This window comes from Falco rusticolus, chromosome 5 (assembly GCF_015220075.1).
Source record: "Falco rusticolus isolate bFalRus1 chromosome 5, bFalRus1.pri, whole genome shotgun sequence".
NCBI classification, from domain to species: domain Eukaryota; kingdom Metazoa; phylum Chordata; class Aves; order Falconiformes; family Falconidae; genus Falco; species Falco rusticolus.
In genome coordinates, this window is record NC_051191.1 from 44,848,783 (window position 1) to 44,875,307 (window position 26,525).

General features: G+C 38.2%; 1 protein-coding gene across 6 annotated transcripts in view; it reads right to left on the bottom strand.

The window, feature by feature from the left end:
• Window positions 1-26,525, bottom strand: part of ANO4 (anoctamin 4) — a 204,656-nt gene that overhangs the window by 87,630 nt on the left and 90,501 nt on the right. For 5 of the 6 annotated variants that reach the window (XM_037390178.1, XM_037390177.1, XM_037390176.1 and 2 more), the window contains exons 3-4: window positions 23,033-23,169; window positions 16,316-16,474 (exon numbers count right to left, since the gene is read on the bottom strand). In XM_037390178.1, coding sequence (XP_037246075.1) covers window positions 16,316-16,474; window positions 23,033-23,169 — 296 coding nt within the window. The remainder of the gene's footprint in view (window positions 1-16,315; window positions 16,475-23,032; window positions 23,170-26,525) is intronic. The other variant, XM_037390179.1, reaches the window with a different exon arrangement.

Here is a 26,525-nt window from a genome sequence, read left to right on the forward strand (position 1 = left end):
AGAGATAGAAAGGTAAAAAAATGCAGAAAAGGTGAACACACAAAATGTCACTGTTAGGATCAAGAAGAGAAGTTAGCAACAGAAGCCAGAGTAGGATAAGGTGCATGAAGAGGAAAAATAATATCGAATTAAGAGCGTATAGGGCTTAAATTCCCTTGTCCTTTATTTTTTATAGCTATTCAGCAGGGGATAAAGTCCAGCCTGAGTAAGAAATATATGGATCGATTTGGATCCATCTATGGAAAGAAAGATCAGAACAGGACAATAAGAATAATCAAGAGTTTGGGGAAATGACCTGGAGTGAAAAATTGAAAGAGCTGGGGTGATTCAAAATACAGAAGAAAATGCTAAGCAGATAACACAGTAATACTTTAAAAATAAGTAACAATTGTTATGAATAGGAAGAAAATGAACTGCTCTCCATGTTACTTCTGGATCTGGCAAGAAATAACAGGATTAAATTGTAGCAAAAGAAATTTAGATCAGCTACCTTAAAAAAAAAAATAAGCTGAACAATATTGAAACATTAGAGTCTGTTGGCAAGAAAGGCTCCTGGCATTTAGGAAAAAGTTGGCCAATTGGCAGTTCTCAAGGCCCTTGGAGCTATGGAGGGGACTCCAAGCCTCTTGAGACGGATCCCCCACCCCCAGTCTCCTCTATTATGATTTGCAAGACAATCAAGCAGTTGTAAAGCATTATGCAATCAAATGTCCCTTATTTAGCACAGCTCACCTTCACTCTGCCCTAGAAGATGTGATAATACAAGATCCAGGAAAAAAAAGAGTATTTCATCCTGAGAGACAGTACTATAAGAAAAATAAGTGTAGAATGAACCAAGTACCAGAAAAAGAAAACAGGGCAATTCAGAGACCAAATACTGGAGTAACTTCCTTTTAAAAGCCAGAAATCTGGAAGAGTGGTTCTATGCTCAGTGCAAGTACACATTGCATCTGGCTGCTACAAGAAGCCATAAAGTCCAACAGTGTTCTTAGGACTGAATTAATAACTAGGGATTACATTGGCAATGGAAACTCAAAGAAACTTCCAAAGAGGGATTAGAACAATGAAGAGCAGGGCTGGGGACTGAGACCTTATTGGCATATTTTGCATAAATCCCTGGCATTCCTACTAGGGCAGAAGATCTAGAAGAGAGACACAGAGGCTTCTGAAAAAGGATGGGAGCTTCAACCTTGCCAAAAAGGCAGGGTTAAGAAGCAATCTCAAAATGCTCCACAGATCAAGTCAGTCCTGGGAGACCTGGAGCAGGAGAAGCAAGACAGACAAGACCTCCTTAGTTCCCCCAGCATGGCTGAGACAGTGGCTCAAGCAAGGAGAGCTTTAAGTTTTAAGTATGAGCTCAAAGTGGTGTTTGCTGTATTTTATTCTTTAGTTCTGGTACCTAACCTTTTGCTAAAATAAGATTTGTTTGCACATTAAACTTTTTTGGTGTTTATACTAACCTCAGGTGAGTAAGAAAAGACCAAGGCATAGCACCATCCCAAAGGCAACAGATATAACTAATGTGGGTCTACAGATCCCAACTAACACCAGCCTAGGATTTCCCAGGAATTAGGATGTGGGGCTGGTAAGGATCATATGGGGGCTGACAGTGTCTAGTCTGGGATAAAAGGAGAAGCCCTATATCATGCTCCCATGTGGACGTTACTGTAATAATCTCTGGCAAGAAAGCAGCAATGAAGAGAAGGTTCCTGCCTTTAGAAAAACTAAACCCATCATCCACACACACACAGCCCCTCCTCATTTTGCTTTCACAATGCTAAAATCAATCAATCAATAAAGAGCTATCGGATAAAAATTCAAGGTGAATCAGGCAAAAATGGTACTTAAAGTATAAGTTTCTCCAAACCCATCCAATTTCCTTCACAGATAATTTTAGGTTATTTTAAACAGTATTGCTATGCAGCACTTACTTTGGAATATACTATTATTTCACTTAAAATAAATTGCTGAGATCTTCAGGTTCTATAGGCTTCAAGATCAAAATTAAGCAGTTAAGGACATTAGAAACATGTATTACCTTTGTTGAAGACATACACTTAATTCAATTTACAAGAAGCAGGTAGTCAAGAGTAATACAATGAAACAGATCAACCCTTTTGGATATTGATAATACCCACATATTGTAATGACAGTGCTCCAGGGCTTTACTGTTAGAGTTAGGGAGAATGTCTGTCAGGCATTTAGAGAGGTGCATTATGCACTTTTTAAAAAACAAAAAATTCTAGGTATTCAAGAAAACCTGAAACATATTCATTCATGTTCCCGCTGCAGATCTTTAGGATATGACTGTGATAATCTCTGAATGCAGGAAAAGAAATGTAAGTGCAAGTAATCCACTCATTTCCATGTATACCCTGATGAGATCTGAACCAAATTGTGGGCCTGGCAATGTGTTCCAGGCTGCTGATCTAATTTTACTTTCCTGTAGTCACAGGAAGTAAAATGCCTGTCCGGTGAATCTGACTCCAAAGGCTGCTGTCAGCTCATTTCTGCATCAGAAATCTAGTAATGAGTTTAGGAAATAAGGTTTTATTTTTTGTTACACAGTATCTGGCAGAAAATATCCTTGACTATGAAATAAATGTAGTCTATGAAATAAATTAAAAACAGAATCAGGAAATAAACCCCTTTGCTAGCTAGCCATAGTCAGTCCTAGATGAACATTTCAGTGATAAGCTGTGAGGACATTTAAGACAGAAACACATTTTGTTTCAACACCAAACTGAATAAATTGTATGAAAATGGAGTAAATTGAACAAGATTTCTAAAAATTTGTAGGTAAATACATGAAAAAATTCTATTTGATTTAAGCTTAAATATTGTCCATACAAAAGAGCACGCATTGGTGTATTACTGGATTATATAATCACTTCTAAACATTTTCTCTTCCTTTTTGTTTTCTCTTTTGTAAAGCTAAGCCTTTCTTATCAACTAGTATGGCATTTTAATACCAGGCATTTAATTTTTAATCTGTTTAAATGAAATGTCTTCACATTTTAAAAACGTTTCCCTCTTTCCTCAGCTAAAACAGTTTCCTGAGTCTAATCTATATAAATGACTATTCATTCCTTGTCTTTCTCCTTCCCTGCCTTCTGTTAATCGTACTCCATAAATACAAAAGATTTGTTTCAAGATGTTAAGGACTTCTGTTGTATTTCTAAAGAGATGTTACACTCGGATTTTTATAGGGGGAGTTATACAGAGTTATACAGTGAGAAAGCATCTTATCTGCTGTGATTTAATGTGGATATGTCTCCACATCCTGATACTAGCTTCCTCAGTGCTTTCTGACCATCATCCTTCTCCCTCTCTTTCCCCAAACTCTAATGCGCTCACCTTCCCCATATCATTTTTAGATTGTGCCTTTTGGCTGTAATGCATTAGTAAGATACATGAATTCTGTTTCCTTTCACAACATAGACAAAAACCAGGCCACGATGGAAATGTAAATTTTGTCATGGCAAGAACTCATCAAATCAGAGTCAAAACAGCAAAGAACAGAAGATGTCAAGTAATGGAAAATCTGTAGAAGCATTAATCTATTCCATAGCTTGGGGGTTTTAGAATTGAACTTTAAAATTTTCACACAATTCTGTTAGTTGTTTGCTTTACACTCCTTCAGTATTAGGGTTGATCCTGCAATCCACAGATCTACTCATGTAAGTCCATAGATGTCACTTGAGCATAGAACAAACAAAACTGCTTGTCTTCAGTAGTATATAGGTGTGGTGTGTGCCATGTATCTGACCCAGTTTCCCCTGCTGGACACTGACAGACTGCTATATTTGTATGAAAACACTGGCACTATCATGGCTCTGAGCCCACTGACCCTGAGAAGCTGTCTGAAAGCTTATTCCCAAGGAGCAGACATCACAGGTGTGATTCAGGGCAACTATGTTTAGATGTCTGAAGTGGAGAGGAACAGGCACCTTCAGGGTACAATTAATTTGTTCTATTTTCCTCAGGCTGAGAAGAATTACTGCCCAGAAGCGCTTGTTCCTCCCCAGCCAGATATCTATATTATAAACAGCTACAGTCAATAAAATGGTTCTTTTCCCTCTTGGAGCTCTGCAGCACAGCCAGCCTCTTTTCCCTGGACTCCTGTCACCTTCCTCACGACTCACCCCAACTTCTGCTGTAGCGTAGACACATTACTTCCTACAACTGCACCTTCATGGATATCTCTAGTTCGCTGCTTAGCTGTCTGGGACACATCACAGTGACAGTAAGTGATTCAGAACATTTTACAAGGTCTTGGCTGCCACCAATTTCCCCCATCCCCCCATCCCACCTTATTCATTCTACCCCCAGAGAACACATAGGGAAATACAGATCTGTAAGTAACAAAGACTCCCACTAGTGTCCTCTGGACTTTAAAAGGCCTTTTGATTTTGGGCAGTACTTTCTTTATTTCATTACTTGAATTCTTTCCTGTGAACTTCTGAAGCTAATGATAAAATCCATAAATTTGCACAAGACTGTTGACCTGGGATGTTCTATGTACCCCACCTTCCACTCAAGTGTTGTTTCAGGACTTTTGTTTAAATCCAATCCTGTCTCAGAAAACCACAGTTTCCAATAACAATAGCACTCATAGTACAAAATCAAGAACTCTGGAGATGAGGGACCAGGCTGTAATCTGCACTGAAATAACAGATACAGAAATAAAAAAAAAAAAAAAAAAAAGCGCCATGGCCATCCTGACCTGGCATTGGTGACAGTTCTGCTTCAGGAAGATGACTTTCAGAAGTGCCTTGCCGCCAGCACTTCTGTGGTGGTAGGAAGCCTGAGCTTCTCCAGATTCCTCAGAAAATGAGGTCGCAGGCCAGATTGTTAATTTATAAGGCACAGAAAGGCACAGAAGTCTAGGTATGGAAAGACACATTCTGAGTGGAGAAGAGCATACAAAGAGCAGTGCAGTAAAACTCTGAGTTACGGGAATTAGTGGAGGTTAGGCTAACCCATACGAAAACTGAGTATAACATGTGCCTTTCATTTAAGATAAATATAAAAAGCAGCTGGGCTCCTTTATGGACTGGAAAGATTAAAAAAAAATCCCAAACATAAAAAATGAATATATGTATTGACCTGGAAAAAGGCACATGAAAGTCGTAAGCAATACTCTTGATCTCACAGCTGACCCTGTTTTGAGCAGGAGGTAGGAATACAAACATCCTGAGGTCTTTTCCAACACAAATTATCCTATGATTCTATAAAAGGGCAAGGAAAGAGCCAGTCCTCTGGAGCAGCCAAAAGCACTTTCTGATTTACTAAAAAACTTAGATATGGTGATTTCAGTACCTCTACCTACCTAATCAACACGCATACGCTGGAAGGAGAAAAAACCTAAAAAAATTAACCTGGTGAAGAAAATGATCTTAAGAAAAACCTTTATAGAGACACCCTTTTTGTTTTGAGTTGGTTGACAAGTGCTCAGTATTATAAGCAAATAAAGTATCTTTCATGTGATTCATCCTGTCTCCACTTTACAAATTCCTTTTTAACAAACTCGATTGCAACAACAACAAGAAAATAATCTTGCTTTTCACTCTAGTCAAAATAACGTAAAGGATCCTGAACTGGAGCATGCTTGGTGTTACTTGGTGAAGGGGCTTTCAGATCTAATCAATCAGTACACTCAAGAAGAGTAACTCCAGAGGTGCTAAATCTTCTTCAAGCCATCAAATAGAGGTCTATATCCAAAATTATCTTATATGCCTATGCTACAAACAAGTCAGCAAAAGTGATGCTTGTAAACATATCTGAATAGCTTTCTTCTAAAAATGGATAACTTATTCATAGCTTCTATTTTAAAGAAATGAAAAATTAGATTACAGAACTTTATTTTTATTGATGTTTGCTAATAAATCAGATTTGCATAATTAGTGGAATCATGAGAATGTTGTGTCTCATTTAAATAGCCATTTTAAAAGGAATGACCTGAATAAAAGAGTTTCTAGTAGATTGATTAAAAGACTTTATGCAATTTTCCTCACGCACACAAAAAAACAAAAGAGAATGTTAAAAGTGGAGAAAAATATATTCATTGGAATTTAGCAAGTACCAGTTAAGCAAATAAACTTGCTGATACACTTCTTTCAAAAATTTCTGCTTCTGAAACTAAGCCAATTAAACTAAAAATGTGTAAAGAATGCACTAAAATTAGATGGATGGGTTGTAACAGCTTATTATGAGAGATAATTTTCCAACCAATTTAATTTAAAAACCTATCTAATAACTAAATACAAACCCTTACATTTCTACATGAAGAAATTGTGCAAACTCAATGTTAGATATGTTATTACAGACACAAAAAGGTATAGGAAAAATGGATAATTCTACTCTTTATGTATAGAAGTATGTGACTGAAAATCCCCAAATATTCTACTGTTATTACTAGCCTACAATGGCAGTTTTTCAAAACATGACATATATAAGCTAACCTAAAAGAAGGTCAAATAAACACATCAGAAACTAAGAGGAAATGTCTCAAATCTACCAGTCATGAAAAACAACATGAGTTTTGCATATTGCAAGAGAAAGTATAGACTTATGGTTTCTAGATTTACATGTCTCCATTTTGCTCTTCTACTACATTTTCGCTGTGGAGGTTTTCTTTTTTTTATTAAAAGTTTTGAATTTAAAAAAGATATAAGAAATGGTTGTTAAAAAAAGTAAGCACAAAGTTCTTATGTTAGAGCTTGACAGTGAAGACTTCAGAAAGGGGAATCAATCTTATTTGTTATAAATGGAAAGATCTATTTGAGTCTATTAACAGAAACAGCAACAACCTGTATCTAAGTAGTAAGTACAGTACCATGAAGACCTCCAAGAGGAAAGAAAAGGGCCTTTACACTGTTTTGCCTAAAAGGCACTTTTAGAGATTCGTTTAAAAGCTTTCATATAAGAATACAAATTATATTTGTGCACAGAAGAGTTTGTAAACTAGATAAGACTTTGAACAGGGGGACATGACTAACTGGCTGACAGAGGTTTCAGTCAATGTGGCTATCTCAGGAGCATTTTTCCCTCAGGTCAAGCTTTATTAAATTTCATTTACAACATCACTTCATTACCACTCAAACAGCAAGAAACAAATATGTAAATATGCAGTGGATAATGCCCATTTAATTTGAGCCCAGAGAGCCATAAACTGAAACGTCTTTTCCAATAGAGTCTGAGCACTGAGGTAATTTGTCTAGCTCTATTTGTGAGGCTCTTACCACAATTAAAACACAGTTAATCCAAGGCACACAGTGCCAATGCTCCACTAGCTCCAGGAAGTAATCATACGATGAGAGGGCCTGGAGACATTGTGCCAAGAGTGGGTAAAGAAAGGGAATTGCCCTTTCCAGATTCATGCTTCCCTCCTGGGACTACCCACTTCATGCTGCAGGGAAGATGCAAATGTCCCCTAGACCAAGAAGGCACTGCAGCCATTTCAAACGGTAACTATTTGTTTCAGAAGCACAGTGCTGTAAATACAATGCCATCTTTTCAAAACAAGTTCAACACCAAAATCATTAACATGAAATGAAGACATAAAACACACTGCTGGTGTTCTTATATACTCTGTCTTTCTCTTCCCTACAGACAACTCTATATTTCTCCTTATTAGGCCGGTACTATCAAGGAGTGTTTTAGCAAACCGGTCATGTCACCTTTGGGCAATGAAAACTCTCACTGTGCATTAAGTGATTGTAGCCTTGTGCATTATGTTTATTCCTGATGTCACTTGAAGGCAAACATTTCAAAAATAATTGCAGTTTAAGACTAATTATTTTAAAGGAAAAGGTGACTTTGGACATATAGGGGAGAGCTCATATGTAACCTTCATTTTTTTTTTTTTTTTCATCTATTGCCTGTTTTTTCCTGTGAGGCTGGTATCCTACAAAAGGTTTTTGACATTCTGAATTATGAAGACTGGTGACAGAAAACTCTTTGACAAAAAAGTCCTTGTCAATATTCTTGAAGGAAAAGAAGTATCTCAAGTGCCTTTTTGTCGTTTTTCAGTTATCTACAGTTTTTCTGTATTGCCTCCACACTCCATGAAAAAGCCATACTTTTTTTCAAATGTAGATCAATTTTTCAGCAACAGTTCTGTTAAAGGCTGGGACTTGTCAACTCAGAAACATTCATTTCTAGGCTCCCTCAGACAATCAAGAACGTTACTTTTACAATCTGCACGCTGAAATTTGAGTCCAGATTCTATCCATCCAGACTTCCATGCACCTCCTCAAATTTCTCTTCTAAATTGCCACTGTGCTGTACAGTGAACATAGTATGTAAAATGTAAAACACTTTCCCTCAGAAGCGCAGACAGCTGGAAAATCCTCCACTGTTTGGTGACAATGCTTTTTGGTACAGAGCGCTCTGGAAAAGGACATTGTTCTGTTCTTACCTATTCTGTAAAACCCTGCTGAAAAGACTCTACGTGCAAGGTGCATTAAAGAACTAACAACAAATCTTTGGAAGACCTGCCTGTTTTTAACTTGCTCTGACTGAATTTGGATGAAATGAACAGCCCAATGTTTTAAATTAAATAGCTGGAAGCACTTTCACTTATAATGCATGCAGTGGGCTTGCATTTCAGTCTGGTTCTCTTTCTGCAGGCATAGTTTATGTCACTTTGATGTCTCCATCCATGATTTGTGGATGCAATCAGACACAGTGCTTAAACATTAAATAACAAACTGCACCTGCTAATAATGGGATATTATGCTGTTTGTGAAACCACAGCTCCTTCAGGCTGCATAATTTGTACTGTAAGTTCATTAGCTGTAGATATTTACATATTGAATAATAGGATCAGAAAAGTGAGAGACTGAAACAACTTACTAGAGTGCATGAAAGCTACTGAATGCTTGATATTAGCTACAGTAGTAGATTAACACTGAGCTACATCTGTGGTGGGTTGAACCTGGCTGGATGCCAGGTGTCCACCAAAGCCGCTCTATCACTCCCCTCCTCAGCTGGACAGGGGAGAGAAAATACAATGAAAGGCTCATGGGTCAGGATGAGGACAGGGATAAATCACTCGCCAATTACTGTCATGGGCAAAACAGACTTAACTTGGAGGAATTAATTTAATTTCTTATCAATGAAATCAGAGTAGGGTAATGAGAAATAAAACCAAATCTTAAAAAGACCTTCCCTCCATCCCTCCCTTCTTCCTGGGCTCAGCTTTACTCCTGATTTTCTCTACCTCCTCCTCCCAAGCTGCACAGGGGGATGGGGAATGGGGGCTGTGTTCATTTCATCATATGTCTTTGCCACTCCTTCCTCCCCACACTCTTCCCCTGCTCCAGCATGGGGTCCCTCCCATGGGAGACAGTCTTCCATGAACTTCTTCAACATGAGTCCTTCCCACAGGCTGCACCTCTTGACAAACTGCTGCAGTTGGGGTCCCTTCCACAGGGTGTAGTCCTTCAGGAACGGACTGCTCCAGTGTGGACCCCCACTGGTTCACTAGTCCTGCCTGCTCCAGCATGGGCTCCTCTCTCCACAGGTCCTGCCAGGAGCCTGCTCCAGTGCAGGCTTTCCACAGCATTGGAGCCTCCTTTGTGTATGTTCACCTGCTCCAGCATGGGGTCCTCCATGGGCTGCAGGTGGATATCTGCTCCACTGTAGACCTCCATGTGTTGTAGGACAGCCTGCCTCAGTATGGTCTTCATGACAGGCTGCAGGGAATCCCTGCTCGGGCACCTGGAGCACCTCCTCCTTGCCTCCTTCTTCACTGACCTTGGTGTCTGCTAAGTTCTTTCTCTTACATGCTCTCAGACCTCTCTTCTGGTTGCCATTCCACAGAAGTGTTTTTGCCCTTCTTAAATATATTATCACAGAAATGCTACCACCATTGCTTATAGGCTTGTCCTTGGCCAGCAGTGGGTTCATCTTAGAGCCATCTGGCATTGGCTCTCTCAGACACAGGGGAAGCTTCTAGCAGCTTCTGACAGAAGCGAGTCCTGTAGCCTCCCTGCTACCAAAATCTTACCATGCAAACCCAATGCAATGTCTGATCTTCTCCACAGACCAAGAGGGCCTAGTTTTGTGCAAATGCTGGTTCGTCCTAAAGAGAAGTCTGTTAGCCATAGACAGCATCCTCCTTGTGGCCTGGCCTACTATACCTGCACAGTATGGATGATCATCACACACAGAGCTGTCCTGGAGCTTCCTAGCACATATCTCACATAGTGCATGCTCACAGATATCTTTGTCTCTGTAAAAAAAGCTCAGAGGGCAGCAGATGCAATTTTCATGGTGGAAGCTTTCCCTAGCCACCCTTTCTCTAGCAAGTAACGTTTTTTGGTATGTGCAGAGTAAGCTTAACTTGACAGGGAAAGGATATGAGCACCAAAGGGAAACTAGCAGCCAGGAGAAGATTCCCCAGCTGACCTGGAGCTTGCTTCTGGCCACCCCACAAATTCTCCTGGCAAGCTGCAAATAGTTAGCTGGCCATAGGCTGAGTGTTCTGTTATAAACTGTATACCTGGTTGGTTAAATTAATATTGATATCAGCAACAAATTACAAACAACTTATTTTTCTTTCAATAATTGAATAAACTGAAGTCATAACTGAAAAAGAAACTTCAGAGTCAACTCCAAAGGCACTGAGATTTTTATGTGCACTGCTTCTCAGAGAACCAAATTACATAAGTTAAGTTTATAAAACACCTTTCCTCACTCAGATCTGCAAACATCACTTGGGGTCTGGAAGTCAGCTTAATTCTTTTCTGCCTATGAATCACAATCAGCAATAAAGTTTATGTAACGGGAGTCTCATGAACAATTGCAGTGATGATGCACAAACTAGAAAAAAGCAGATCAGTCTTACATAACTGTTTTGGCTTTGCAGCACTAACAAGTAGATGTCATTTTTGCCAGAAAGAAAGATGATAATATTTGACTATGCTCAGGAGCAATAGCTGTAGATTATAACATCTCTTCCACAACATCACTTTCTGAGCACAAATGTATTTAAAATTTCAGTCTTTGAAGCTGGGTTTTTTCATATTCTTTCTTTATTTCTTTTACCTTACTTTAACATGGTCATAAGTCTATTTTGGTTTTACGCTCAGGGATGAGTCAAGAGTCACAGAGATACTATATTGTGTGCTTTTTCTGTCATCTGTAATTTCTCTCAGCATTCATCATTTTAAACCAGGCTCCAAGTTGCTGCTAAATATAAGTCTCTTACTGAATACATGTTTCTAGCCTCTGAACTCCTGTCCCCTAAGTGCAAAGATAAAGCCACATTAAGAGAAACTGCTTCATATAACTCCTGCTACCTCGCCATGAACCTATCTACATCTGTTTGCAAACTTGAAAAGTCATGAAATAGTAGTATCCTGTAATTATATTGCACCAACTACTGAAAAAGATCTCTAAACATAACTTTTAGTCTCAGATTAACATAACTTTCAGATTCAGATTATACCTGCTAGTAGATACTTGTTCACAGAACAAAAGTGAAGCTTGTACTGTGCTTTTCTTCCCTGTCTTTTTGGTTTTCTCCAGAGAACACATATTATATATTTCTACTGCCTATTGTATACACCAGCTGCATATTGGCTGCCAGATGTCCCAGAAATGTCAGCTGCTGCTTGAGCAGGGAGTAAATGCAGTTAGAGATGCCCTGGTGACAGCTTGACACTTATGGTGGCAATGTTTAAAGTTTTAATTGGGCAGCACACAATTTGGATTGTTCCTGAAAACCGGACCGTTACACCATAGTAACATCTTTTATCTGGGAGATGCAAAGATCAATATGTGGGCAGATGCCAAATGGATTGATAGCTTTTTCTAAAATATCTGAAACTAGTTCTTGAAACACATTCCACATCCAGTAGCTGTGAGGAGACTTCCTTTTTAAGGCAGTAAGGAATGCTTTTGCTTTAAAGCAGTTCATTGCTTTTATACTGAAACATTACTATACATAAATATGCAAAATATATAAAATAAAGGACCTGAAGACTACTTTCACTACTTATGTGATTAGTTGCCCTTTACTACATCTATCTATCAATTACTACTGGCACGTCAATTGTCTTTTCAAATAAACTGTATCTAATCAACTTACAAATTATAAACTTTGGACACAAAATACATCAAGTACATTTAGTAGCAGAGCTATTCTGTATGAATTACTTTAGTGCAGTCATAAGAAGCAAAAAAACTCCCCCAAACACGCAAAGTTCAGACTAAATTTAGTCTTTTCCTAGGGCTACATGACCAGATCCTACCCAACATCACATTCATTCTGGATACACAGTATTTTCTTAAATCTAAGATAACATCTTTCTTTTTTACAAATTACAAATCCAAGGGTGGTCTATGTTAATCTGAAATAGATATCTTTGAACTACCTTGCCTGTATCCTACATTTGCCTTTCATTATAGTCCATCTTAAATAGGTTGCAAATCAACAAGGTAGCTGCTCCACGCTAGCTACCTCTGTGCATGTTTATTGGGTAGTATAATTTAAAGTACTTTACTGAAAGATGTCTGTAATACTGTATCCATGTACCAGTATAGTGCAGTTACTGTTCTGTACAGTACAGCAGCTTAGGTCTACTTGATCATCTAGGACAGGGATTAAAGTACATTAATTGAAGCTGCAGGCATAATTTGGGATAAGGGAATTTAGCTGGATTTTGGCCAAGAGGTTAAATTTATAAATCTTTATTCTTGTGAAAAAAACATAGGCCCAATGCAATGCTGACTTCATTCTTTCTTGAAAAGATAGGTTTTCCAGAAAAATGCTGGTTTTTTACTGTCCCAGAGGGATGAACTATATTTTGAATGACAGACATTATCAGCATTTTCCCTTTACATAAAAGTGATCATAAGTTATTTTTTTATGAGTGTCAGTGGGCTGATCTTAGTCTCAGGTTTGCCTTGTATTTGGATAAATACGCAACGTACCCTCAGAATGTGGACAGTAATATCCTGCCTCCTGTTAACCATTTGCCAGTCAACTTTGGAAGGTATAATGTAACATTTACAGAAGGTATGAGTGCCTACAAACTGGCAATGCTCGTAGTACCTCATCTCTGATAAGAACTTGCTCCATTTAAGACTGCCCTCTCCATTTTACCCAATACGTAAGTCTGTTTCAAAGAATATTAAAAAATGAAAACAGTAGGATCATCAATAATCTCAGAGCCAGATAATCATAGTTCTCTCACTTGTGAGACATTGTAAAAAAAGGATAAATCAATATTGGAAATTTTATATCTGGATGAAAAGAAAATAAAGTCTCCTTTCCTGGAATGACCTATATTTCCAATTAACTCACCTAGAGGTTCTATGCATATGATCATGTCTTGGACGTGATCCATGTTGGACTGGGACAACACAGTCATCCTATCTAGACCCAATATCCACTGAAAAGCAGGGAGAAAGGTTAGAAAATTGTTTATGCTGTTCCACTCAATTATCATTCATTCTTAGAGCTCTGTTTTCCATACCTTCACTAAGTCAATAATCTGTTTCTTGGTCTGGGATCCCCTTGTCGTTTACTACTGGATATACAGAGCATCAAATCAGGCAAAACTTCCATGGGAGAGTGGTACGGTATAGCTGAAGAATGTGAGTGTAAATTCATTGGGGAATATCTGCAAAATGTTATCACCTTTTTGTAGAGTCAGAAACATATACCTGCTCAGACCTTTCTCAGCTACATGTTCTTTACATTGTGCCTGAAGTTATCTCAACATTTTCAGATTCATTTCAGATTCAGTTTCTCATCTCATGCTGTTAAGTGAACACTTCGCTTCCTGCACTCATCAATTCCTAGGTATTTTGCTGTGCAACACTTGTCAGCAAGCCACTGCAATTCATTTTTTGCTCTGAAGTGTTACTGAGGAATATGTTTTTGAAATTGCGGTGTGAACAGCTCTGAAAGTTTTCCTCTCTGTTACTGATTTCAATTAAAAAGGCAGGACTAACACAATCAAATGTCAATATATGAACAGCCAGAAGTCAAAGGAGAATAAACCAACAACCACACAAATTCACAGAGGCAAAAATTTTCTTTCAGACCAGCAGTTACAGCCTGTTGCCTCTGTATAAGTTTTGTGGCCAAAGCCACAGATAATTCTCTCATTTTATCTGGGAGAAACTTTTTCCAGTGGAAGCAATATATTATATATGAACAACTAGAAAACAGACCTGCTGTTGAAATCTTCCAGAACTGAAACTTAGAAAGATGCATAGTCTTACCAAAAAAAGAAGTAAAAATACTGAGAAATCATCTAGGCATTAACTGATTACACCATTTAGTTTAAACCTAAGTGTTAAGCAGCACAGTTGTTACTCTGTGGGGATGGGGAGGGAAGTGTACCAAGAATATTCTTATTTCTTTCAGGATTATGATTCAATTTGGAAACTAACATGATCATAAAATATACATGCTAGGGTTTAATTTTAGGTCAGAGTCATATGTTAAAAAATATTACTACCCTAGATTTTGAAAACATTAGCCTGAGTCATGTAACATAACCTCATTTTGATCATTCTGAGTTTAGAAAATGTACAATTACTGATGCTGACAAGAAGTCACACCAAGGCCAAATGAGATTAATAAGGAATAAAACTTCATGTCAGTAGCATAATAGAAACTTAAATGAATAATCAAGTGGACAGAACAATCTCGCAGCCTTGGCAGCAAAGTACAAATAAATGGGCTTGAAAACCACAAGAAAGCTTTACAGAAAGCAGTTAAATCATCAATTTGAAGAAGTTTTATGTGCAGAATGTCGCAATAAGTTTCATAATACTTAAAATATAAAGTAACTTCATAGCTTTCACTGCTGACCTTAGCACAGCAAAAAAAATCTGTAAAAATCACAAAGTAGGAAAAGATTGGTTTGAAACCATTGGGCAGGTGTATCAATAGGGAGGATTCATTCCACATTCATTTTCTACACTGCCCAAATTTCAGAGACTTCTTCAGCCTCTCTCCTGGCAGATAGCAGGGCAGAATTCTAGGAAGTGAAGTTGAACAGATGCAGCAACAATCTTGTATTCTTGGATGTTTGGTTACAACTCCTTCAGACAGTGGTACATTTATGGGAGACATGTAATGAACAACGGCTGCCATTGAAAACATGTTTCAACTACAGCAGCACTAAAGACGCTGACTTCCAGGTTATGTGAAGGAACAGTTTATGGTAAGGGGTTAATGTCACCAGTGATGTGCTTTTACAAACTTACATCCACCAGTACCCATGTTCTTTCAAAACCGTTTAAAGAGAGGAAACATTTTCATTATTCTGGAGAGAAACAGCTTCCATTTTTTCCTCCCCAGAGTTCTCCAAAGCGTGCCTTTCAAGTACATGGCAGAATATCTACACATGTACCAGGAATTCAGTGAAAGAAAAGGAGATAATGTACAGCACCTACATAATTGACCAAAGCCTATAACCTGAAAATTCCTCTACTGTTTCCATCAGTGGCAGCATGACAATGCATGTTAGCATGAGATGATCAAGCACAAGTAAAGCTAAATAATCATCAATACCTATTCTGTACAGAAGTGAGAATTAAGCCCTATTTAAGCACACTTAGGAAGGTTTAAGAAAAAACATGGTCTAGGCAAAAGAAAGATAGTCTCTGTAAGCCTTTTTCCTACTACCTATCACACCAATGCATTTTTAGACTCTTTACATTCCGTTTTACACTTTTTCTCAGAAAAGATTTACTGGTTAGAGCACATTGTGTTGGAAATAACATTGATATAAACAATTCACGTGTACTGCCCAATTATTTCAATGTTCAGGATTAAGACAGAAGGAGAGACTTTAAGCTGTTTTCAAAATACCAAAAAACCGCTCAAGTCTCTATGCCTAAGCTTACAGGAAAAGGAAGGCAGGTACCTAGTTAGGTCTCTGGAAAGAGCACCAAGAGCCTCAGCAGAGTGGAGCAGGTAGCTAAAAGGAAACATAGGTGCAGAAAGGTGGATTTCACTCAGTAGAATTTAGGCCATCTAAACCCAGCACTTTTTTTCTCTATTGCACAGCACAGTGGATGAAATTCTGTGGCCTACTTGTGCAAAAGGTTGAAAAGGATGACTTTAATAGCTTGTTTTGGTCTTCAGTTCATGTGTCTGATTTTCCTTTAGGCTACACTTTCCCCCTGCTCTGGCAATAAATAGCCTATATTTAGGAATGCTTAAAAGCATTTTCCCACTGCTACAACAGAGTAAGGGGATTTCAAGAGTAAACAAATCTCATACCCTCAGGCTCTACACAGCTTTAAATGTTGTAATTTTTTTTCAAGGAAGGTCTCTTACCTCTTTTTCCATTTGAAGTCCTTCGGCTCTGATATTTCTCTCAAATACTTCCCTTTTTTCTGTCTGTGGATTGGATTTTCTATACACCAGAATGTAGTCAATCCGACATTTTCCATCTCTAAAATATAGTCCATTGGTTTTGTTCTTATCAGGTACTTCCTGTAAAGAGAAAATCAACATTTCAGTAACGATAGTTTGCCTTGATAAACGTTTCGTTGCTGTTGGCATCATCAGTTTTCAGTAATACCCAACAGGAAAGATAAGGAATTGGAACAAGCTGTTCAAGTTTTTAGGTGCTTTACATACAGTGCCTCTGAGGTCATCTGAAAGCAGTACAGACTTCCCCACCTCAAAACCAGGAGGTCTCCTTAGACAGATGGTCATATAGCCATGGGATAGGAGAGAATAGAGAACACAAGCCAACCTTCCTCCCCCGTTGCCCTCCCTAAAATTAGGAATACCTTCTTACATATAAAACAAAGCAGAGAATAGTATTAATGAAGCATAAATTTAAAATTAAGAACTTAGTATGGTAGAATGTCTTTGTGCATGTGAAAAGAATAAACAAGGAAGTAAGCATTTACTGCAGTGAGAAACACTAAAACATCGTGCTCATTGCTTTGTGATGGCTCTAGTACCTCTACCTCATAGGACAGAGACAACAATACGAAGGTCCTGTACCTACCACACTACACCTCATCAGATTAACTACAGAATATTTTTTGATTAAGGAATAGCTGAAGAAACCCACTGGATTTATTAGAAAATAATTCCTGGTGTTTCATCTAGCAGTACATAAATGCAATAAATACTGTTTCTTGGATATTTCCTGCAAAGAATGTGTGTGTTCAAACATTTGCTCTGACAGAAAGAAACAACTTGATTTCACTGTTAATAAAAGGTCAGGCAGGTCCCTCTCCTGAAATGTAAATACCAAACTGCTGGCCTTTTTCCAGAAATTCAGGAGATGAAACCCTCTACAGATCTGCCTCACAATTTAGCACTACTTCCACATAATCCAGGTCTGTCCAGGCGTTAAGCTTTCACTTTCAGAGATGTTGAAATTGTGTGGCAGTTTGCAGGTTGGACTGTTTCATACAAAAAAATGTACACTGTGAATGATGTATGGGAACAAACAGCACTCACTCATAGCAGTATAATGGACAGAGACCTTCAGGGACCTCAAGATCAGTCCAGCTCCAAGCTACAGCAAGGGTTAGGCTAATTTCTCTGTGTTTTTCCAGAATTTGCTCACGCATTCCTGCCAGAAATAACCATGCCCTGTAACACATGATCAAATCTCTGAAAAAAAATAGTATTTTGCCTTTCACATCTGGCAAAAGTAGGGAATTTTCAAAATACTTTCTCCATAGGAGAACTGCTTCTGAATTTAAATTGCAAAAAATGAATGTAGTAATAGGAAAAAATGACTCTTACAGAAAAAAACCCTAACCAATATTCCCATTCAAAGATTTTAGCGTAAGCTATCTTCCTGATTCTCAGCAGGCATTTTGATTCAATGGAAAAACCAATGAAAGGATCATAAACGTTCCATCTCCTTGGTACATCCAGTTTACTGAACGCAGAAAGGGAAAATTTTCTAAGATTCTTTTATTCCAGTTCCTGACTCCTGACACAGCCTAATGCAGACTTGATATAACGGAACTATTCTTTGAACTGAACAAGAAGGCAAGAAGATTTAAGCCCTAAGGAAATAAGAGTAACAAACCATTTATATCTATACTGCATATCATTCTGACAAATGATATTACCAAGATATCAGAATATTAAATATGAAGACAGCTCAAGAAGCACAAGAAGGTTTTTTCCCCATAAAAAAATCTACATTGAGAAGATGTAAAGAAAACCCAAAAGGGTATTTAAGGTTATTTAAATAAAGGAAGGGTGCAATAGAATATTTAGAGACAGTGGGCCAGGTTGGTCGTCCAGTTCTGATTTCTAAGCCTCCTGGCGAGCCATCCTTCCTGTTCTGTAGGTCCCAGAGTCTCTACATGTATTTTAGCAAGAAAAGTGCTGTAATAGGAAAGGATTTGTAGATCAAAACAATTTGTGCTGGGCATCTGCTGTCCACACTATGTAGGCTTGAGGGCTTACTTTGGGCCTACTCTAACCTGGTCCAGGAGACTCATTGGAGTACATCTCATGATTTATTTATGAAGGAATCCACATTTAAAACCCAACACTACTCTGGAATGCAAACAAAGCATGCGTAGGGGCAATCAAGAGATTCACTTGAAATGTATATTCCTGATCTGAACTAAAACATTAGCACAGACCCATCCATAGACTACTACAAGGAATGTGTCTTTCTCATCATGCAGTAGTGACGCCACCGGAAAAATAGATTTGCCCTTTATGCTTCCTACGTTTCATCTTTCTCTGAAGAAAATTGGTTTGCCCTACACTGACTCATCAGTGCATGTAGAACCTTATATTAAAGAGCATCTATGAGATTTAGCCAAGTTATTTGACTTGTAGGACTTCTTCCCCTATAAATATGACTTCCTGAGACAACTACTTGCTCTTAGCCTTGTGAAACACTCTCAACTACAATATTGTAGTTTTTTGCTCTGAAAGACAGCTTGGACACCCTTATCTGTACTTGAAGGTTCTTTTCATTTTAGGAACACAGTATGTCAAATCCAGACTGATAAACCCTACTAGATTGGTATGGCCTCTGAGAAGGAAGCCTTTCTGCTGCCCTCTGCTATAGCCTGTAAGTCAGCTTTATAGACTGAGCCTGGACTTGCAAGAACTCTGAGGACCTAACATGATATGGAGACAGTCAGGGCTGGCCCAGCAATGTCAGGAAATAGCAGCTGCAGGGCTTTTGCATTGTCCACAGTATTCCAGGCTTACACTATTCCAGACAGAGACTTTTCTCCTATCTTGAATTTTGCTGACTCTCCTCTAGACATTGCATCTCCTTTCCCTGTGTTATGACTTCAAAATTCTGTTTTCCTAAACTGATTTAAAAAATATATCTAGAACCAAGTCTGACCGCAGTTTTTGGTGAGAAAGTAGTCTAGTCTATTCCTTCATCTGAAAGAAGATGCTGGAAAAGGAAGAACAGGGAAGACTTCACTCTAACAAGAAGTTTAGCATTTCTGGCTATCTTGGCAGCTTTATTTCTAATACGCATATCTGAAGTTGTATAATCAGGAATTCTTTAACCAAGGAATGCAGTAGTTTTCTAGTTTTCCTATTTTCAGGCTTACAATTGGGAGTCATCAACATTCATTAACATACAACTCATACACACATACATACTAGGAGAGCTTTAGGCTAAAGGGTTTACCCGAAAGTTTCACTGTTCAAAATGAAAGGATTTGTAAACCTAACAGCTACAGAAACTTTAAATGGAAATTTTAGGAAATCAAGGAAATTTAAAGCTTTACCTGCAGGTCTTTAAAAAAGTAAATCAGAAGGGACTCCTATGTTTACTAATTTAATGAGAGATTATATTCTTTCTTCATTCCTTATTATTTCAGTATATGGTTATTATCAGTGTGGAAGTTCAATGAAGATAGGATCTTTGAATTCTAAAGAGAACATATTGTCCTGTTGTTTCTGGCTACTTGAAATTAGAGTCCCCTGCATGCAACTTCACAGCTGGTGGGGAGGGTTAACACCTCCACCACTAACAGTGATAACTTACAAACTTTTGCAGAAAAAGGAGAATCCCAGAACCCCCCAGTTTTTAACGCACAGTTCTAATCAAAGAACAAGTATATTTTCTCTGTGTGTTCTTTTTTCTTAATATTCTTTTCCCATTTTGATTATAGTTTTGTGGAAGCTGCAACTTCATTTTTCCATCTATCTTCACTGGTTGGTATATTCTTCTTGACATCATAATATATTTAATTACATGGAACTTTTCTAATAATGAAATTGTGTAGGCTGCAAAACCAAGTGCTCAAAAGTTAGGAAGTAACAGATTTGTAGTCTTCTCTGAAAGCTTGTATAATCTCTTTTCATATTCTTCCTGATCACTGAAGAAGACAGGGATTTGTTGGAAAAAAATTAGGTACTTAGCCTGTATTTTACTAAGTATACACAAGAAAACTGAGCTGAATTTGCACAAGCTGTCATTAAGTGCCACAAAGAACATAAAAATTCTTATTTTTCAACATGAATACATTTTTACTGCCATAATTTTCAGTGGAAGCACTAATTTATAAAAGAGGTGGTTAAAACAAACTCTATTCTGCACATATAAACTTACTTAAGTAGAAATCAAACCGTGTTCCAGCTCTATCATTTTCCCTTGTTTGGATAAGGACTGATTTATTGATCCATAGAAAGAAAGGCAGAATAAATGCATACATAGAATACAGCCTCTAAATAAAGTTTCCTTTAATTGTTATCTTATTTCTGCTGCTACTCCAGTTGTCAGAAAATGAAACTTCAGTGGAAGTAATACAATATTTTAGTGATAATATGTCCCTGGATATAAATTGTAAAGTATATATCTAATTGTTATATTGGCATATGTAAAACATTTTGATCAATGCAAATAAAGCGAATGTGATCTTCAACTTGCTCAGACTGTCGCTGTGTTTGAATGAAACAGAACAAATTAAAAAACCCTACCAAACATCTTTACCCTAAGGACAAACTGAATCCCAGTATGGCTCTGCATCTGTTAAGGAACTTTTGATAAAGCTCCATCCATAAAGCCTTCATTGCGTCTTCTGATTGACCACAAAAAACTAACAGTTGAAGCAAACAATATTTCAACTTGTCAGATAAACAAAAGTGATAAAAAACCTTTTGTATGTCCTTGTAATTTATTTCGATTGTAAATTCATTTTAATTAAGTCAGCCACAAATAATATTAAATAATTCTGCTGCAATGTTAGTTTCAAAACTAAACCAAACATGAGTACATTTAGAGACACTTTTATCAGTGCCAGATCCACTGTTCTGATGACATTAAGGGAGATCCACAGTCTCTCTTAGCTATTAAACTAAACTGAAAGAATGAAAGGAAAGACTTCACCCCACCATTACATAGCTGTGTTCCTATATTTATCCATACAAACTGCAAAACATTTAAACAGTGTTATCTTTTCCGTCTGGAATTAAGCAGAGGCCTAGTACTTTGAAACTTCTTTTTATAGGCTACAGCATCCCTCAGCTCCCATTAAGACTTCCAATTTTCTGGGTTTTTTTCCCCCTTTTATACATATACGTGACTTACATTGCTATTTTCCTCAATTATAGTTATGCAGGAAAAAAAGATAATTCAACTAGGAAAATACTTCCTTTCCCTTTTTCCCTTTCCCTTTAAAAAACAACAAAGATTACATCAAAGTGAAAAAAAAAAAAAAGGTTTTACAATATTGTTAAATTAACAGCATCATAATTTGCTCTATGTCACCCTTTGTCCTTCTGACCACTTTCTGTTCATTTTTCCTCTTTAACTTGCAAAGATCATGTGGCTTTTATCTGCACCATTTTGTTAAAGACCATATGGTACATGATGCCAAAATGTAACACAGGAGTATCGTGTCAGATTAAGCTATTATAGTGCAAACAGGCAAAGAGGGCCCTTTGTAAGTTGTATGGGAAGCTGGGGTAGAGCAATGAGTAAAGGGGAAGATGAAATTGTGAGCAAGGTCAAACGTATCTCTGGTGTCCTGAATTTTGTTGCTTTTAATTATCTAACTACTCCAGGAGTGCAGCTCTCTATGGGCTGAATTTCTAGCACAATGAAAATCTGTGACTCTTTTTTCAGCAGTGCTTCACAAAAGAACAAAAGAACTTGCATCACAAAACCCTCTAGCTCCTGCAAAAGACATGATCTGTAATTGTATCTCCCAAACTTTAACTAAACTAGTAAACAAAACACGATCAGGGCAGAGCTTCAGCAATATCTTATAGCTTCCTGTGTTTTTTAATTGTTAGTACAATCCCTGCCAGAAAGTTCTCAGGCACAGCTTGCAGGTAACATTAGATCACTCCAGTAATTAGTCTGAACACGGCCACATTTCTGAGGTGGGGAAAAGGAGACAAGTCCCTGGTCTCTTCTCTTTACTCCCTGAGGAGACAGCCCTAACATCCATGGGTTGTAAGGCAGCTGGAGGCAAAGTCAAAGGGTATCATGTTCCTTTCTGCACAAAAGACACAAAAAGGAATTTAGGCCCAAATTTTTATCATGGGTCCACAATGCTTTGCCTGCTTTAAGACATAATTTAAAAGGGACTATGTGCTGAATGATTCCTCCATGGTACGTTCTCAGAATCATCATTATACACCATCAGGTCGCTTGTTCTTCACTGAAAGGGAATGTTTCTCACACCCAATGCCCAGTGCTTCTTAAGAGAGATTTATGATAAATTCTCCTCCTCGTCCTTCCTTCCCCCCAAAGGAATAATATAGGGGAAACTTTTCCATTCTTAGAAGCTGTGAAGCTTTAGACTCAGACTCAGATGGTTCAGAAAACAAGCAGACAACAAAAGCTTGTATAGACTTTTCACTGGGGGTGCGTGAAATCAATAAACCCTCCTTTTAACTTGAGCTATTTTATATTTCAGCATTATAATCTTAGAATGGAAAACCAGTCCCCATGGGAAAGGTCAGATACAAGTTGACTTGCAGAGAATGAGCTTTTAAATCAAATTACATTTATTTCCTTTTTATAAAAAGCACAAAGTATATAATTATTATATTAATAATTCTGTGTGTTCTTACCTCTCCCACAACTTCCAACCTGCTGGCATCATCAGAAGTACTGGTCAAGTTACCATGGTGAAGCAGGGAGTCATCATCTTTGGAAGGGCTGTTCACACCTTCTAACTCATCAAAAAAAATGTTGACATCCTTAGCTACTAAAAACAAAAATAAAAATATACATTCGAATCACCATCGGACCAAACAAAGACACCAAGTGTAATACATTATCAACAATCCTACTTTTTACTTCTGGTGTAAGTATATACTATATTAAGTTTAAAATCTGGTGTGCGTTGGTGGAGTGCTTTCTTCACCAATGAGCCATGTAAAGATTTAGGATACCACAATACCTCACTGACGAAAAATAAATGATTTTCTGTCGCAATACGACATACGTTAGCTACCTCTTTAGCTTCTCTTGAGGTAAGTGGCTTAAAAGATTATCTTCTGGATTAGTATGGTCTCTGAAAATTTGCTATTATAAAGAAGCAGATTTTTTAACATACTACATAAAGTATTAAGTTAGAAGTTGTACAGACCTGTGGGGCAGCCAGAGGCAGGAGACTTCAAATATTTAAAAGTAATTGAATAAGTGAGCCTGGGCAGAAGTTTGTCTTTGCACCATTTGGAATGTTTTAATGCATGTAAATCTGGAATAATCACATCTACCTCCTGCACAGCCCTCAGCTGTGCACGAAGAAATAGTTTAAAGATACAGGATGCTATAGTAAACCCAACTGTCATAAAAAGTGACACTTAGAAGGGCCTAGAGCACATTCCTCCACCCTGGGGATCTGGCGGTTGGGCTTGGGGCCAAGGCAGAGCCAGTGCAGCCGAGAGTGGCCCCTTCCCTCCAGACCCCCAGACAGCACTGTGGGGACACCTGGTCCGGGCATCCCAGGGCTCTGCCTGACCCTGGTGCTTCCCACTGGGGCTGATACAGGTGTCAGCCCATGGGCCTGGCCTTGGCCCATCCCTGTCCAGGGCAGGGCCTGGCTGCCTGGGCCTGGCCCCCCACCCTCCTTGCCCTGGCTAGGGTGGTGTGCCGGACCCAGGCTGCCAGGCCCTGCCCTGCCCCCCACCATGGGGAAACCCTGGGCCAAGTGGTACCCTGACAGGAGAGATCTACTTGAGTAAATGAGTTGAATTTCCTCCACCTTTCATGCAATGACAATGTCATGTGATAATTTTAGTCCAATTGAAAAAAACAACACCACTAGAAGGAGTTAAAGGTTGGCACTGTACTCAAGATTAAAGCAGTGCTAAGTTTAGGGTGACATTCCCTGCTCTGCTGAGCAAGGAGGTGATGAGAAGCTGTGGGCAGAGCTGGTGTGCAAGTCTACAATCCCACATAAGCACCACTGACCTGCTGACCAAGCAGCTGTTGGATGGGCGACGCAGGGTGGGCAGGCTGTGGCCAGCGAGGTCTACCTTTGCACCCCATACGCTGCAGGCCTGGTGCAAAAGGGTGATAATGGGATGTGTGTGGGGAGAAGAAAAATGCCTTGGCTGAGGATCAAGCTTCAACTGTGGATAGACTTCATCTCTCCGACCTCATGCTTCATAGGCAAAATCCAGAATTACGACAGTAAAGTCATAATTGCTAGAAGGGGCCCCTGAAGGTCACCTACTGAGCCTCCTCCCCTGAGTAGAATAGGATCAAATATCTATTACTCTTGACAGAAATTTCTCTTGCCCACTCTCCCTCACACTTTTTTTGTAAACTTGACTGACTTCTGGAATCATTCTTCTGTGCAATAAAACCTCCTGATCCTTTCGCTTCTCTGCAACTCCCCTAACAGTGACAGGCACTTGTGACTCCTGTTGATGAGAATTTGTATTAACGGGGAACACGCAAAATCTCTAATTGCTGGTGGCAATTTAGTACCATTTCTAACTACAGGCTGCAGGTATAAAAACCCACTGTGGAGAGACTGAATAGCTTGCCAGAAATTAACAGCCATTAACTGTTCTCAACAAACATAAGCATTTTGTAACCTTTTCACCATTCCCTTCTGCAGGGACTATAGCCCATTTTAAGAAACCTTTTTAAAAAATCTCTAATGCTACCAACTCCACAGTCTCTGCAGGTGACTTGTTTTTAACTATCACAAGCAGAAGAAAGTTTTCTTCATAATATTCATCCTGAATATGCACCTATGTTGCAATTTAAATATATTATTCTTTTCCTGTCAATCATGAATATGGGGAAGAGATTGCTCCCTTTTTCTACATGTCTTTCACAGTATCTAAAGTCTGTTATTACAGCTGTTGGTAGATAAAATAGAAAACCCTACCAAAATATTCAAGAACCCTTCTTCTTCATTTTCATGCATAAATTAAGGACAAGGTTAATTACATACATTGTATTTTTGATTGCAATACTTATAAAGCCACTAAAAATTTCAGAAACAATAGAAAAATCTTCACGTCCAAATTAATCCACTCTACACACTAGACTAATGACCTAATCCAAGCAGCATCATTTTTCATAGAGATTCCGAGTTTTAAATACTTTCATTATTTTTTTTCATGTAGACAGTATAACAATAAGAAATTCTGTGCTAAATTAACAATTTTTAGAATAACTTACCACTACTTGAGTGTAGCAATTTTGGGATTGCATAATGACTAATCTAGCTATCATTCTTTGTATCCCAATATTATTTTTGCACAATATTTAATCCCTACTTAACACTTCATATCATAATTCATCAGTTTTACATAGCACCCCCTGTTCATCTTTTATGGAGATATCGAAGTAACAGCATCACCTACTTCACTTTCTTTTATATTGTGTGTATCATTATAGTCTGTGAACACAGAGATATAAAACCTCTTCTTTTTTTTTTTTTTTTTGGCAGATACTAAATTTCTCTTGTCATTTTAAAGCTGTTTTTACTATCAGTCCATTTATTTTACTTATCCTGCTTTTTTGAATAGTGCCAGAATACCATTAGAGACAAATACCTAGGATGGAGTTTTTCACTTTAAAACCAGCCTTGGCCTCACACCATCCTGTTCCCAGCTAGGGATGAGCTTACTGATAGGGTTGGCAAAGAGCATCCTGGTGGCATTTTGGTTTATGTGATGGGGAGAGCCTGCGGTCATCAGTGTCACTGTGGCTGTATTCAGTCTGTCCTAGGATGAACTACAGAGGGTTTAGGAGACTTAAAAGGCAAAAAACACACTCCAGTTTGTAGCACATGCAGCAGTAACATTAAAGAATTACTTGCCACCTTGATCCATTTCAATCCACAAAAGCCATACAGGAGGTGCTTATAAAAGACAGAGGAATTGCTGCAAACAGCACAGTCTAACCACCTACTTCTTCACTGTCCCTACAGTTTCAAAGGACAAACCTGGAAACATTCCGCCCCATCAGATAATAATCTGGATGTAGGTTCATGAACAGCTTTTGCATACATGTTCATATGAGAAGAATTCTTCTGAATACTCAACTGAAAGAACTACTGAAACAGAAAACATTTTGAATGACTTGAAATTTCAC